The sequence below is a fragment of the Anabrus simplex genome, chromosome 4 (genome assembly GCF_040414725.1).
Source record: "Anabrus simplex isolate iqAnaSimp1 chromosome 4, ASM4041472v1, whole genome shotgun sequence".
NCBI classification, from domain to species: Eukaryota; Metazoa; Arthropoda; class Insecta; order Orthoptera; family Tettigoniidae; genus Anabrus; species Anabrus simplex.
In genome coordinates, this window is record NC_090268.1 from 374,062,063 (window position 1) to 374,076,411 (window position 14,349).

General features: G+C 35.1%; 1 protein-coding gene across 1 annotated transcript in view; it reads right to left on the reverse strand.

Annotated features, from left to right (window-relative positions):
- Positions 1-14,349, reverse strand: part of alpha-Catr (alpha-catenin related) — a 503,757-nt gene that overhangs the window by 79,794 nt on the left and 409,614 nt on the right. The window contains exons 8-10 of the mRNA XM_067145828.2: positions 13,063-13,222; positions 7,018-7,139; positions 4,330-4,380 (exon numbers count right to left, since the gene is read on the reverse strand). Of these exons, the coding sequence (XP_067001929.2) occupies positions 4,330-4,380; positions 7,018-7,139; positions 13,063-13,222 (333 nt within the window). The remainder of the gene's footprint in view (positions 1-4,329; positions 4,381-7,017; positions 7,140-13,062; positions 13,223-14,349) is intronic.

Below are 14,349 nucleotides of genomic sequence, written 5' to 3' on the forward strand. Positions count from 1 at the left end.
ATTCAGCTAAATTCTACTGCATTACAGAGCAATCGTTATTGAGTTTCTGATCGTGCTACCACTGCAATCGCATTAAGTGTTTTGCATGACGTAGGATTAATTACAGATTCTGACGTCTCCCATGTTATAGACAAAAACAAAATAAGAAGAGGAAAACGAAATGTTAGAGCTGAATTCTGCAGTAAATCTGAAGAATTTCCACTACAAGGTCTCTATTTCAATGGAAGGACGACACATTAGTGGTAGATCTAACTCATTCGAAAAGGTTCCACAGAATAAAAGTGAGAGAGCATTACTCGCTAATTCAAGAACTTGGTTCACCGAGCTCGATAGCTGCAGTCGCTGAAGTGCGGCCAGTATCCAGTATTCAGGAGACAGTAGGTTCGAACCCCACTATCGGCAGCCCTGAAAATGGATTTCCGTGGTTTCCCATTTTCACACCAGGCAAATGCTGGAGCTGTACATTAATTAAGGCCACGGCCGCTTCCTTCCCACTCCTAGCCCTTCCCTGTCCCATTGTCGCCATAAGACCTATCTGTGTCGGTGCAACGTAAAGCAACTAGCAAAAAAAAAAAAAAGAACTTTGTTCAGTCTACATCGGTCATGTTACTCCAACTTCTGGAAGTTCTGAAGATATTCACACTTCTATTATTTCTTATCTGTCTGGTCATGGGTATTTCTCTTGAAAATTTAGTTCGTAGGATGTGATAGCACTGCTGTTAATAATACAGGTTGGAAAAACGGTCCGATTCGCTAAATCGAAATACATTTGGGGAAACCGTTACAATGGGTAGTTTTGCCTTCTCCATTTCAATGAACTGCCATTCCAGCATCTGTTTCAATACCTAGACGGTAAATCAACAGGTCCCAAATCGTTGAGAGGACCAATAGGTGAAAAGCTTAAGTGGCTGCGAAAAACGTCCAGTGATTGGCTTCAAAAGTATTGACTGTCAGATCCCCACAATAAACAGAAGTACACTACGTAAGGATCAGCAATATCTACTCGATATTTCCGTGGCAATAAAGTTGGGAAGCTGTAAAGAGGATTCGGCTGTGTGAGATCCTGGTCCCTTGTCACACTCAAGGTGGTTGACAACAGCAAATCGAACTCTCAGACTGTACTTAAGTGAAGAAAGTCCAACACCTGAACTTCAAGAAATAGGTGTATTTATTTTGAAGTCATACATGCCAGTGTGGTTTTGTATCAAAACAAGTAAATATTTTACAGAGGCACCAAAACCTGTGTACCAATCAATACAATCTTCAAGGTACCTGCTTCAAAATTTACGTAATAATATTGTCGACTCTGTGATAAAACGAAATGGCTTTTTCTCTCATCCAGAACATTTAATGTTAGCCATGACACAAGATAATACAAAATACATAAGAGAGCTCGGACTTCAATGAATTCTAAAGGTGAGACAGTTAGATCGAACGAGAACAACTATGAGAACATTCTTGCTGCCAAAACTCAATTTCAAGGCTCAAGACTACTCGGAAATAATTAACTGGATGGACTGTGATTTATCTTCTCCCCCATTATTAAAAGATATCAGTGACAATGAAATTAAATAATATATTCACAGTGACTCAGTCCCTAATTGGGATATAACATTCAAGACATTCCCAGTTCACACACAGGCAGTTGAATGATGTGTGAAACTCGTGACAGAAGCCTCAAGAAAAGTTTGTGGAGCTGAGTCTAGGGATGGTTTTATCAGAACGATTCTGCTGTCAAGGTCAACCATGCTTAACTTCGCCCATAAATCAGATTTCAAATTATGTTCAGCTAAGAATGAGTGAAAACGGTGATGTTCAATTGTTCTACATGACTTTCTTGGACTTACGATTCTTTGCACAAAAACTTGTTTTTATATTAAAAATTGTTTATAAATATTACTGATGGTCTAAAATAATTTGTTTTTGAACATTTAAGCTCATATTCAACAAAGAAAACAAAATTAAATGTGGAATTTGTTAGTATTTCTTTCTCCTTGAACTATGATCTACTTTATTTGTATTTTTTTTAAAATTTTCATTAACTTTGAAGGAAATGTGCACTGGAAGATGTTGATGGATTTATTATTTACATTTATTTACATATTTTACGCCCACATTGGAGCACTGAAATCAATACATTTGAGTTAATTTCTTCTTCTTCTTCTCCCAGAACTTTTTCATCCTCTCCGACCTGGAAGCCCTTTGTGTGTCCGATATAGTATATTGTTTCCGTTCAACTGCTTTTAGTTTGAGACTTATGCTTTTGTTCTTCAAAATCCTCTTCTCTTTTCTGTCTTTGATTTGTTGCCGAGTTATACCCAATTCTTCCAAATCGTCCTGAACTTCTTTGAACCAATTATTATTGATTTTATTCTTCAAAAAGTAATCGAATAGTTGTTTCAATATCCTGGTGTCTGCTAATCTTGATATGTGACAGAAAAAGGAAATTCTTCTTTTACGCATTGTAGATATTATTGATTCACATTCACGATAGACAATGTTGTTAGGCAACAATCTCCACTGTCCATCAACTTGGTGTTTTTTATTAATAATTGTTCTAAGAATTCTTCTCTCAGTTTTCTGTAATTTGTCTGTTGTAGATTTTACATTTAATTTGAATAAAGTTTCACTAGCATAGGTTGCCTCTGGTTTAACTATGGAATTATAGTGTTTCAGCTTAGCGTTTATCGAAAGAGATTTTTTTTTATAGGTTGGCCAGGTAAGTCTTTGTGCTTGTTTAAATTTAGTTGTTCTGTGTTCTATTGCTTCTTTTTCATTTGTGTTCCATGTTATTATTTCCCCAAGATATTTGAATTTCTGAACAATTTTAATCTCTTTATTACTGTTCAGCTGAATAACTGGTAAATCAACTTTAAAAGTTGGCATCATTTCTGTTTTTTCAAATGAAATTTGTAATCCCATTTTTTTAGCTATAATTTCTAGTTGTTCAATTTGAAATTTAGCCTCTTCTATTGTATTTGCAAGTAATGCTAAATCGTCCGCAAAAGCAAGGCAGTTGAGTTTAATATTTCTACCGATCTTGATAGTTGGTTGGCATTTCTTGTTCCATTCACGCATAACCTTCTCCAATGCACAATTAAATAACAATGGTGAAAGTCTGTCTCCTTGTCGAAGTCCAGTTCTTATAGTGAATGATTCTGATAATTCACCTCTAAATTTAACTTTTGCCTTCGTATTTTTAAAAGTCATATTAATGAGGTTAATAAGTTTTTGATGTAAGCCAAATTCTTTAAGGCTTTTTAATAATGAGTCACGATGAATACTGTCGTATGCTTTTTTAAAATCTACAAACGTGATGGATTTAAATAATATTTAAACATCATTTTCTGTGGTTCTAATACACAAGAATTTGACCTCCCCAATTCGCAACTGTTCCACGGTATTATGACTTGGAAAAAAGAATTCAAGTCTTTTTGGCCCACCCTAATGTATAGTGAACAGATCTGTGATGTGTAAGGTATTTGAGAAGGTAGAAAGGTCATTTTCACACTCACAATAAAAGCAATTCTGCTACCTGACAAAAGTCCTGAATTTTATCAAACCTTTTCTTTGGCAAAGTGAAAAATTACTAACAAACCCTAGAACACTATACAGACTTGAAAATAATTATGGTACATATGGTAGAAATATTTTAAAAACCTTAAAATTTCATCATAAAATATCATTTCATATTCGTCATGCAAAGAAATATACGTACTTTAACCACTGTAAGAATTATACGAATACCTATATGATTTTCATAGTAGATGTTCAAGCTACATTTTTCATTCACCTAATAACAGCCAAATTAGCCTCATTTCTTATCACTTCCCACTATAAAAATACTGAATATCAGCAAGACAATTTATGAATACACTCATTTTGATTTACAGAGAGTATGAAAGTTATATGCATATATTTAAACCCAAAAAAGAGAAATTCCATGCACGTTCATTAAATATAATAAACACTCTGTGAATCATCATTCTATTTGGGTTTCAAGAGAGTAGCTTGAGCTGCACATCTAATAATTTCCACCTTTAATATAAGGAAGCAATAAGCAGCCATCATCGCAGATGTTTGTTTCAAACACACTGATCCAGAAAGTTTTTCTGCTAAGAAAGAAGCACACATGCAATTTGTAAGTAATATCCTGGATGACTTTATGTGACAAATTCAGAAACTACCTGTAAGGTAGGTAAAATCTTGGATCATGTTCTTTTGCAATCACCATCTGCCAAAAGATTTGTAAATGCATTTTATGAAAAATAGATAAATACATTTTGACATCGAAAAGAACGTTTAAAATGCTATGATATTAATGTTTACCTCAGAATCCAGTCTAACAGGTTTCAGTGGTTTACTGGTAGTACCATGTTTCTGAAAAAGAAGAGAAAAAATTATTAATTAAAAAATACATACTTTCAAATTAAAATTCTAGCTACAATCCTATATTTAAACCCAAAAAAGAGAAATTGCATGCACGTTCATTAAATATAATAAACACTCTGTGAATCATCATTCTATTTGGGTTTCTAGAGAGTAGCTTGAGCTGCATTTCTAATAATTTTCACCTTTAATATAAGAAAGCAGCCATCATCACAGATGTTTGTTTCAAACACACTGATCCAGAAAGTTTTTCTGCTAAGAAAGAAGATTTTATGTGCCCCTTTTCACATTTCTATCACACCACATATTTTTGTCCTTGTAATGTACAATATTTTATTTTAGACCACATTGAATTTCTTTGCTTCTCTCTAAATAATATTAAGATGAACACATTATGTTTGGTTCAGAGCCCAAGATTCGAACAGTATGCTCAGTAAAGGATGCTTGTCAGGCACACTGGAGTGCCCAGCGAGTTGTTTTCCACTACATCCAATAAGAGAACTCCTCTCAGATATAGTTCATTAACTGATATGCTCAACATTACATGGTGTCAGGCGTTTTATGAGTGATATTGTTTATGACCTGTCTGGCCTCTTCAGTGATATGAAAAATTCCACTACTGAAGAGGATTCTTTCGAAATGCAGTGATGTCAAACTAGGACTTCTCAAATACAGGAATACCCCATTAGAATTGGGCCTTTCACCTGCTGAACTGCTGCATGGTAGAAAGCTGAGATCTGCTCTTCCAATGACAATGATTTTCCAACAGGTATTTCAACAGAAGTTACAAAGAACGACTTTAAAATAAAACTGCAGAACATACAATATTTTGATCAAAGGAAGAGGGGTGCGAATGCTTCCACTTCTCTAAGATGGACACAAGGTCTGAATTCGGGACATGTGGTGATATGAAACTATCTCTAGGAAATCAGTGTTTCCCCATTCATATGTCGTCAAAACACAAGAAGGAAATTTCATTAGATGGAAAAGAAGATTCTTAGAACAGTTGTGGCATGATGAGACATCATCAACAACATTAGGTCACAGGGCATCTTTCGATACATTGGAGGAATACACACTTAAAATTCTTGTATTGAATAGGTGGATCCCCATACCTAACAATTTTGAGTGTAAATCTCGATTCAATATGAAACCTAAAAATAAAATTTTTGACACTAGATAACATTGGAAGAAGATGAGCTTCCGCCTTCAGCTGTTGAAGACCAACAGGGGACACCAGAACCTGGGAATCCGGAGGTGTCTAACCCATGAATGAAAACAAGCACTAGAGTTTGAAGACCACCGGTCAGGTTTCAAGATTATATACCTAATTGAATATATATTCTAGTGATTTTCCTTATTAATGAATAAATACATGATAAGAGAGATGTTTGTGCTATGTAACCTGTTTGTATGACAACCTTTTTGTACTACAATAATTGAAATTAATTAATAGGGGTCCTTCTATTCAATACATAAACCTTTACTAATGTGAATCAATCACATGTTGTTCACATGAGGTACTCGTTTCGGCACTAAACTTGTGCCATCATCAGCCACAGAGTCAAATCAAGCAGACATAATAACTAGAAACAACTTTAAAACACACTGTAACACCTACATAGATTAATATTAAATAAAATATGGTACATGATAATAATGCACTTCAGTATAAAATCGTTTTAAAATGACGATGACACCGTTGTTTTGTACATACGGTGGTTTGTCCAGCTTGTATATGTCTTTAGTTCTTTGATCTTGTTGAAATTATGCTGCAGAGTTTAAAGTCATATGAAGTTAACACTTTGTTTGATCTAAGCAAACACAATAACTAGAAACAATTTCAAAACACACCGTAACACCTACATAGATTAATATTAAATAAAATATGGTACATGATAATATTGCACTTCAGTATAAAATCCTTTTAAAATGATGATGACACCGTTATTTTGTACATATGGTGGTTTGTCCAGCTTGTATATGCCTTTAGTTCTTTTAATTTCTTCTACAGGTTCCAAAAACCCCATATTGAAGTGAGAATTAATTCTTTGGGTATAACCAAGTTCACCATATGCACCTTTATTTTCGGAACCAAACCACAGATCAAACAAAGTGTTAACTTCATATGACTTTAAACTCTGCAGCGTAATTTCAACAAGATCAAAGAACTGAAGATTTTATACTGAAGTGCATTATTATCATGTACCATATTTTATTTAATATTAATCTATGTAGGTGTTACAGTGTGTTTTAAAGTTGTTTCTAGTTATTATGTTTGCTTGATTTGACTAAGTGGCTGATGATGGCACAAGTTTAGTGACGAAACTAGTACCTCATGTGAACGACATGTGATTGATTCACATTAATAAAGGTTTGTGTATTGAATAGGAGGACCCCTATTAATTAATTTCAATTATTGTAATTCCACTTCAATACGGATCATGAAATTTCTAAATATCAACCTTTTTGTATGGCGGTATCGATTACGGCAAATATCTTAGTATTGTTAATGTCGGGTTATATGGAGTATGGAATAATCCATTTATGTTAAAAGAATATGGTTGATTAAATGATACATTCAACATTATATCATCATTCATATTAATAAACAAAAGTGTAACTTACTCCAGGTCTGGGGAGAGACATATACACTTGTTTGTCAGGTTGTCGACCTTGACACTGTTCAATTGTCTCCTTACAAACAGCAGTCACATCAGACATTAAAGCTTGCCACATATCTGCAAATACTGTTAAAAAGAAAAAAAAAAAGTATTAGTGAAACAATGTTTGCAGGATTGTTTCTTCAAGACCCTCAACTAAGTTTAAAAAGGTTCTTATGGTTGTATTACAAGACTGATTCTTTAAGACACCACAGTTCAAAATTGACTAAAGAATTTATTACATTGACATTACATTTATTATATTGACTCTAGAATTTACTCTGTTCTCTGCATGTACTTTTCATATGATTTAAAAAAAAAAAAGAATTAAATACGGATCAAAATACATAATATGGTAATAATACAATATTAACTGGCTTCTGTACACAGCTGACCAATGTCACACCAGTCACTAGCTCTATCCATAGACAAATGCCTCCCCTCCGTATTTCTACTTTGATCAAAAATAGCATGCACACAATATTAGTTTTACTTCATAATGAGTATTGGCCTGTGTTATTTATAACAATTGTGAAAGAAGTGTCCATCTACAGCCAAATATCTTAGATATTTCGATATTTGAAAATTAAATTTGCATTCACTCACAACAGATCTGCTCCTGTAATTCTTTCAATTTCTGCTCTGATATTTTCTTTAAGTTATTCAGTAAAAAAAACCCACACACACATACACATTCTCTCTCTCACTCTCTCTCTCTCTTTCATCTTTAGAGTTCCCCACAGATAAAACTTGCACATGCTATAGTTGGGGAATGTTGACTACTAATCCTGTCATCGAAAACCTCCCATTTCATTCCAAATCCTAGCCCTGTACTGTTGCCAAAACATGTAAAAAATATGCATATTGTCTCTTATTATGAGACAACTGCTATTGATTTTACATCGCACTGACTCAGATAGATCTTATGCCAAAAATATGTTGATATTAGTAATCTTAGAAATGTTACAAGATTAGAGAAATATTGATGAAATCAGACTACTACATCATATAATTCCAAAAATAATGAGATAGATACCTTGTATTGAACAGTACCGCCTCAGCCTGGTGAAGTGCAGTAACCTGATTTTGCATAGATTCCTTAAGTGGACTGATCACCTCTGCAGATATGTTGAACCATGGTATCTGGAAAGTTTCCTGGTATTTGTAGATGCAGGTTCTTCAGCACAAATTGCCTCTACTTTATCCGACACGTTCTCTTTTGGGTTCATGTCAGGTGAATGTGGAGGCCTGACCATTTGTCAAAACTATCCAGAATGCTTTTTTGAATAAATTCATGATATCTTGGGCTCATAACCTCTGTGTGTGTACATTGTGAGGAACATGAATAAGCGAATAACTTTAAACAATCACAAGTCATGTAATAGTTCAGTCAAAAGTCAATGGCAAGTTTAAATAGCTTCCTCTGTGGATCAATGGTAAAATTTTGGCCTTCAGATCCCAAGATAGCAGGTTCGAATTCAGTAGAGATGGTTAGAGTTTTGGAGATCTGAAGCTCATTCAGCACTCCATGTTGTACAATGTTGCACATAAAGGATCTGCGGCGACACATTCAGTGTTCATAAAAAATATAATTAGAGATCAGGACATGTACGTAGTCAAATGGCACCAAAATACCTACACATGGTAGATGAGGCCTTATGGTATTATTATTATTATTATTATTATTATTATTATTATTATTATTATTATTATTATTATTATTATTATTATTATTATTATTATTATTATTATTATTATTATTACAAGTTTATGTGGTTCAATATAGCTATACTCCATGAACAGTGAAGAACTTTGTAGCGATCTGATGATACAAGTCTAGTAACTCATGCATTGTAAGTGAATATGATATCCATTTGTTACAATTTGCTTTTACCATGGGAAATTCTGGCTAAATGGTGCTAGTCACAATGGTTGAGCACTTTTGGACACTGTGTTATCTACAGTGCATAGTAATGCCTTGTAGGAGGAATTCTTTGTGTATATATGGTATGTTGTATTGATGAATGTTGAATATCCACAGAACTTTAAAAATCTGGTGATGGTGGTGGTTTTGATCAGGATAGTTTTTAAGGAGAGGCCATCAAAATGAGAAGGAAAACATGAAAGAACAATCATTCGAGAAATAAGAGCGAAAGGAGGGGGAAATTAAAGACTCCCTTGACCTTGAATGCCCAAATACTGCCGAGCTGGAAGAGAACTAAAAGTGACAGCCTACAATTATCTATGCTCATGAAACTGATGAACAATTAATTACACAGACTACTGTTAGTTGAGATAAGCTTTGGCTCTTCAGCTGACAATCATCTCCAACAGGTGGCATTACAGCGAACACAATACAAATAACACAATTTTGTCTATACACTTCAAATTTTATCCTTGTACTTTGTTTTAATCTCAAATGAGGTATATAAAAAAACAAATTGGTTAATTCAATTTTTGTGTGTTTTGTTTGTGTGTTTGTTTGTTTGTTTGTGTGTTTGTTTGTTTGTTATGACATGAAGTGAAAAGAGGTCAACAGGAATAATTAGTGAGATCAATTATAATATTTTTCAGAACTGTCTTGCTAAGCCTATGGTTGTGAGTTGTTCAGTAACCAATCGGCAATGGGTCGTACAGCTAGTCGTTATTATGCTTGAACCTCAATACCCCTTCTTGCAAGACTCTGTGATACATTTAACATTTTTTGTTTGAAGAATTTTATCCCACTCTACACTATTTTTTTTACCACTTGCTATCTTTTTCGAGGAAGTATTGCGAAAGTGAAGGCCGAGTGTGAGATGGCCAGCAGAATGCAATAGTCCTGGCAGAGCAGTGACAATGTGGACATGGCCAGAAGTGAACATAGCAATTGTTTTTATTACAGCCCTTGAAGGGCCTTGGCCTACCAAGTGACGGCTGCTCAGCCCGAAGGCCTGCAGATTGCGAGGTGTCGTGTGGTCAGCACGGCGAATCCTCTTGGCCGTTATTCTTGGCTTTCTAGACCGGGCCCACTATCTCACCGTCAGATAACTCATCAATTCTAATCACATAGGCTGAGTGGACCTCGAAACCAGCCCTCAGGTCAGGTAAAAATCCCTGAACTGGCCGGGAATCGAACCTAGGACCTCCGGGTAAGAGGCAAGCACGTTACCCCTACACCACCAGGCTGGCGAACATAGCAATAGTGCTAGTGAGTTGTTGAGGCCCACAATGAGAAAGCTCCTAGAAGAAGCTGGAAGCTTATTAACACTGGTTCAGGCACCCTGAATGACCTGGAAGTGGAAACTGCTAGAATCACCCACTTGCCTATATAAAGAGTGAACCTGCAGAACGGATTCAGTAAGGATTCAGACTTGAGTACGTAAATCATGAAAATCTGACTGTCCCGAGTGTGTGATTAGCATCACAGTGAAGTATGAGTACAATCATATAGGAACAAGGAGTTTAATACGCCTTGTGAGTGGTGAAGTAAATGGTTTTGGAATGACACTACGCTGTGAGAGGCCGTGTGGAAAACAAGAGTTCGGCACATCAGTGTGTTTGACAACGATGGTGAATAAAAAATGAGTTGAGTGGAAAATTGAAATGCTAGTTGACTTGTAAACAACCAAGTAGCAGTTTAATAAATTTAGGCATAGTTAAACATGCTACCTCTATGAATAGTGACTTAGTTTTTTTTAAAAGAAAATGTCACATGAATAAATAGGTTTCCTATGTTTAAAAAAATATCTTTCCTACTGCAGACTACATCCCCAATAACCATTTCCTTTTTTTTTTTTTTTTACATTAAAATAGAAATACAATTCATGTGCTGTGTATCTTGAAATTTCAAGCTTCTTCTCACAATTACCCAATGATAAGTGGCTTTAATACTAAGTTGTTAAATTCATGAGACTAGCCCTGACAACAACAGCGCCTACCTCTCATGCTCAGCATTTATTCTCCTCTCTCCTCAGACTTAAATCCCACATTATTCCTACCATAGATCAACAGTGATTGAATGATGTAGCTATTATTCATTCCTACAGGGAAGAAGCTCTACATTTAGATTTAGATGAAATGGCAAACAAGTTTGTCGTAAGAAACAAAATTCAAAGATAGGCATTTGCAATGAAGACCTATTTACAATAGGATTACTGTATGTGATACAATAATCATGTTATGAATTTTATTAATCCATATTGAACATGAAAACTAGTGCTATTGATGCTCAAACGACTATGAACATAGTGTTTATACACATCACTGTTAACAGTGGTCTTTTCTATAACAAAAGACTTAACTATATTGTTTAGAATTGTTACTCAACACAAAGTTGTACTTTTCAAATTGACTGCAACATTTTTTTTTAAGGGAGAGCATCTCCAACAAATTTTATAACTCGGAACCTCTGATAAGAACCATTCTTGGTCATCATTTTGTGCCTACGTGTTGACTACATTGCTGAATTTGTTGCATACAAAATACTGAATTATAATATGCCAATTAGAATTTAAAATGATATTTGTTTTGTAAATGCCCTTCACAGAATTCATACTGCAAGTAACTGAAACTCTCCACAATTTAATATCTTTATCTCCAATTTATTTTGCTCATCTCTCTTCTCCCTCTCCTCTTGTTATTAGATTTATTTTGCTATTCTCCATGCTGATTCTCATTCTCAATTCCTCCAGCTCCTCATTTACTGCTTCAGGCTTATCTTGGAACTCCATCAGCAAACAGAATTGTGCTCATTCTTGTACCATCATGAGTTCCTTGTGTTGCCATTCATTATATCCATCAAAATGATACACATTAAAGGTGATCAGACTTTCAATATCTATATAGCCAAAAGTCTCCAGACACCCCACTGAATGCATTCTGTGTAAAGTCCAGCTATGTATCCAAGGATATAAGCAGGCACAATGTATCAACATCATAGACACATCTTCTATCAGAATAAGTCAACATAAGGAATTCGGTGAGTTGAACAGGTCGTGATTATACGGGCCCCACAAGTTTGAGCATTCTGTCAAAGTGATGTAACCAGGTCCAATGTTAGTGTGATGTGGAAACATCAGGGAAGCATAGAACCCTATCATTGTTCCACTATGCATAAGAAGTTATCTGATAGGGACTGCCAAACTCTAAAGCATACTGTATGAACCACTCATCAGACATTCTTGTCAATTATTGCAGAGGACTTCCGTTGCAGGTCAATGTCAGAATGATACATCAAGAGGTAATAGGACTTGGTCTTCAGAGTTGTGCTGCTGTTTGAAATCCACCGATCACTAGAATGAATGTCCAGAACAATTTGCCTAACAACCTAGCATTAACTGTTCACCATGCTTCAGGAAAAATGGAAATAAATTCCATCTTCAGTGTATCAGAACTTAGTAGAAAGCCTTCTGCAAAGATTAAATGCTATAATAGTAGTAAAAGGAGATCCTACACGCTATTAGTTACATGGCTGGTGTGTTTGGAACAAAGAGCAAGGAGCATCTGGAAGCTTTTGGCCACATAGTGTAAATCCATCATTTCTACCACTGATATACAGTAGAGTAGGAAATTAACTTACTTACTTGTATATAAAAGATACAATTGTTTTACTATGTGTTTGACTTTGTCAATTATAACTGTATGTTGTTTAACAATGACAAATTCTATCCTATTAAATAAGACGCTTTCAGTTTTTTGAATTGCTATGGCATATTGTTCTAGAAATCTGCATTAATACCATCTGCGGGTAAAAGCCTCATAAACATTAGGTGATCTGCTCAACTAATTCAATGGCTTTATTAATTGATTACTTTCTTCAGGGGAAGAACAATTTACACAATTAAAAATATCCATACAATTTCTTGTTGGGGAAAAAAGGAAAATAATGACCTTCAACTAAGGAGATAACTTAGCAATAAAGCATTGATCCTTTTGTTTGCTATACATTACGAGACTGACTGTACGATATAGGGATATCAGGATGTGAAGAGTAAAGCATACAACAGCAATAAACATAAATATAATTTACCTTCCAGATTTTCCTTGGCTATCTTAGATGTTGGATGCATAGATAAGGTATGTGATGCTGTAATAACCTGTGGTCCATATATCCTCATGTTAATTTCTGTATATTTGGCTGACACCTGGAGTGAGTCAGTAGTTGCAATATGCCTCAATAGTTTGCACACCTAGTAAAACACAATTTTACCTTGCAATACTGTACAACAGATAAATAAGCACATAAAATACTACTCCTGAGAACAAAACAGACATTGAAATAGCAGTTTACAGAAGTTCATACATCAGGAGAAAAGTCAGGTAAATTGTTAAATGGATATTGGATTCAAAAACCTACAAGCACAGTTTGGCCATGTTAATTAACAATTTCTACTACAGTTTACACTTGTGGTGGGAAAAGCATCATGCAGATCTTTTCTAGAGTACTGGTTCACAAATGTCATGGAACATCGCAAAGTCAACTCTTAAGTTCATCTAGAATAAACAACGTGGCATATTTTCAGATTACCATCACAATTCACTATCATACTCTTGATGTGAATAGGGGGAAAACTTAATGTTCCCTAGTCAGTCTTTCAGCAGAGAGGCTAGGTATATTTGCTTTTCTCTCAACCTATCATATGTCTGAGTTAGATCATGGACAAGTAGTCATGGTGTGAGGTGATAAAACTTTTCCTCAGGTGACTGAATTCATGGAGGTGTCAGAAAATATAAAACTGCTCTGCTGTGGAAAATGTTTATAATAGTCAAGAAGTTCCAGTAATGCAGATCTGTGCCATCAAAAATCCCTAGAATACCTATCCATTTCTTATATATCTCCTGGAAGTTAGTTAATGCTATAGTCTATTCTGAAACAGGTCCTCTACCATCCTAAGTGTAGTGGTAAATAGTCTTATCTTTGAAGACAAACACATCATTGTTAGTGCCTCAAAGAGGCTCAGAATACAAGCATTGAAGCCATGATAATTAGATAGCAGCTGCTTAGGGATAAGTCATGTGATCCAAATGCCAAGCTCTCGATTTCCAAAACAGACATTCTTTTCTGAGCTTACAAAAGGAAACCATCACACAAGAATAAATGGGATAGGAAAGGGATAGGAGTGGGAAGGAAGCAGCTGTGCCCTAAAGTAAGGTACAGACCCAGCACTTGTCTGGTGTGAAAATGAGAAACCATGGAAAACTGTCTTAGATCACTCACTCATTATGGAGAATTCCATCTATAATGATGTAGAAATGTAAGCTAACTGTCGATTTGAGACATACAGAAAACAGAGGAGATATAAACAAAGACTGTTGC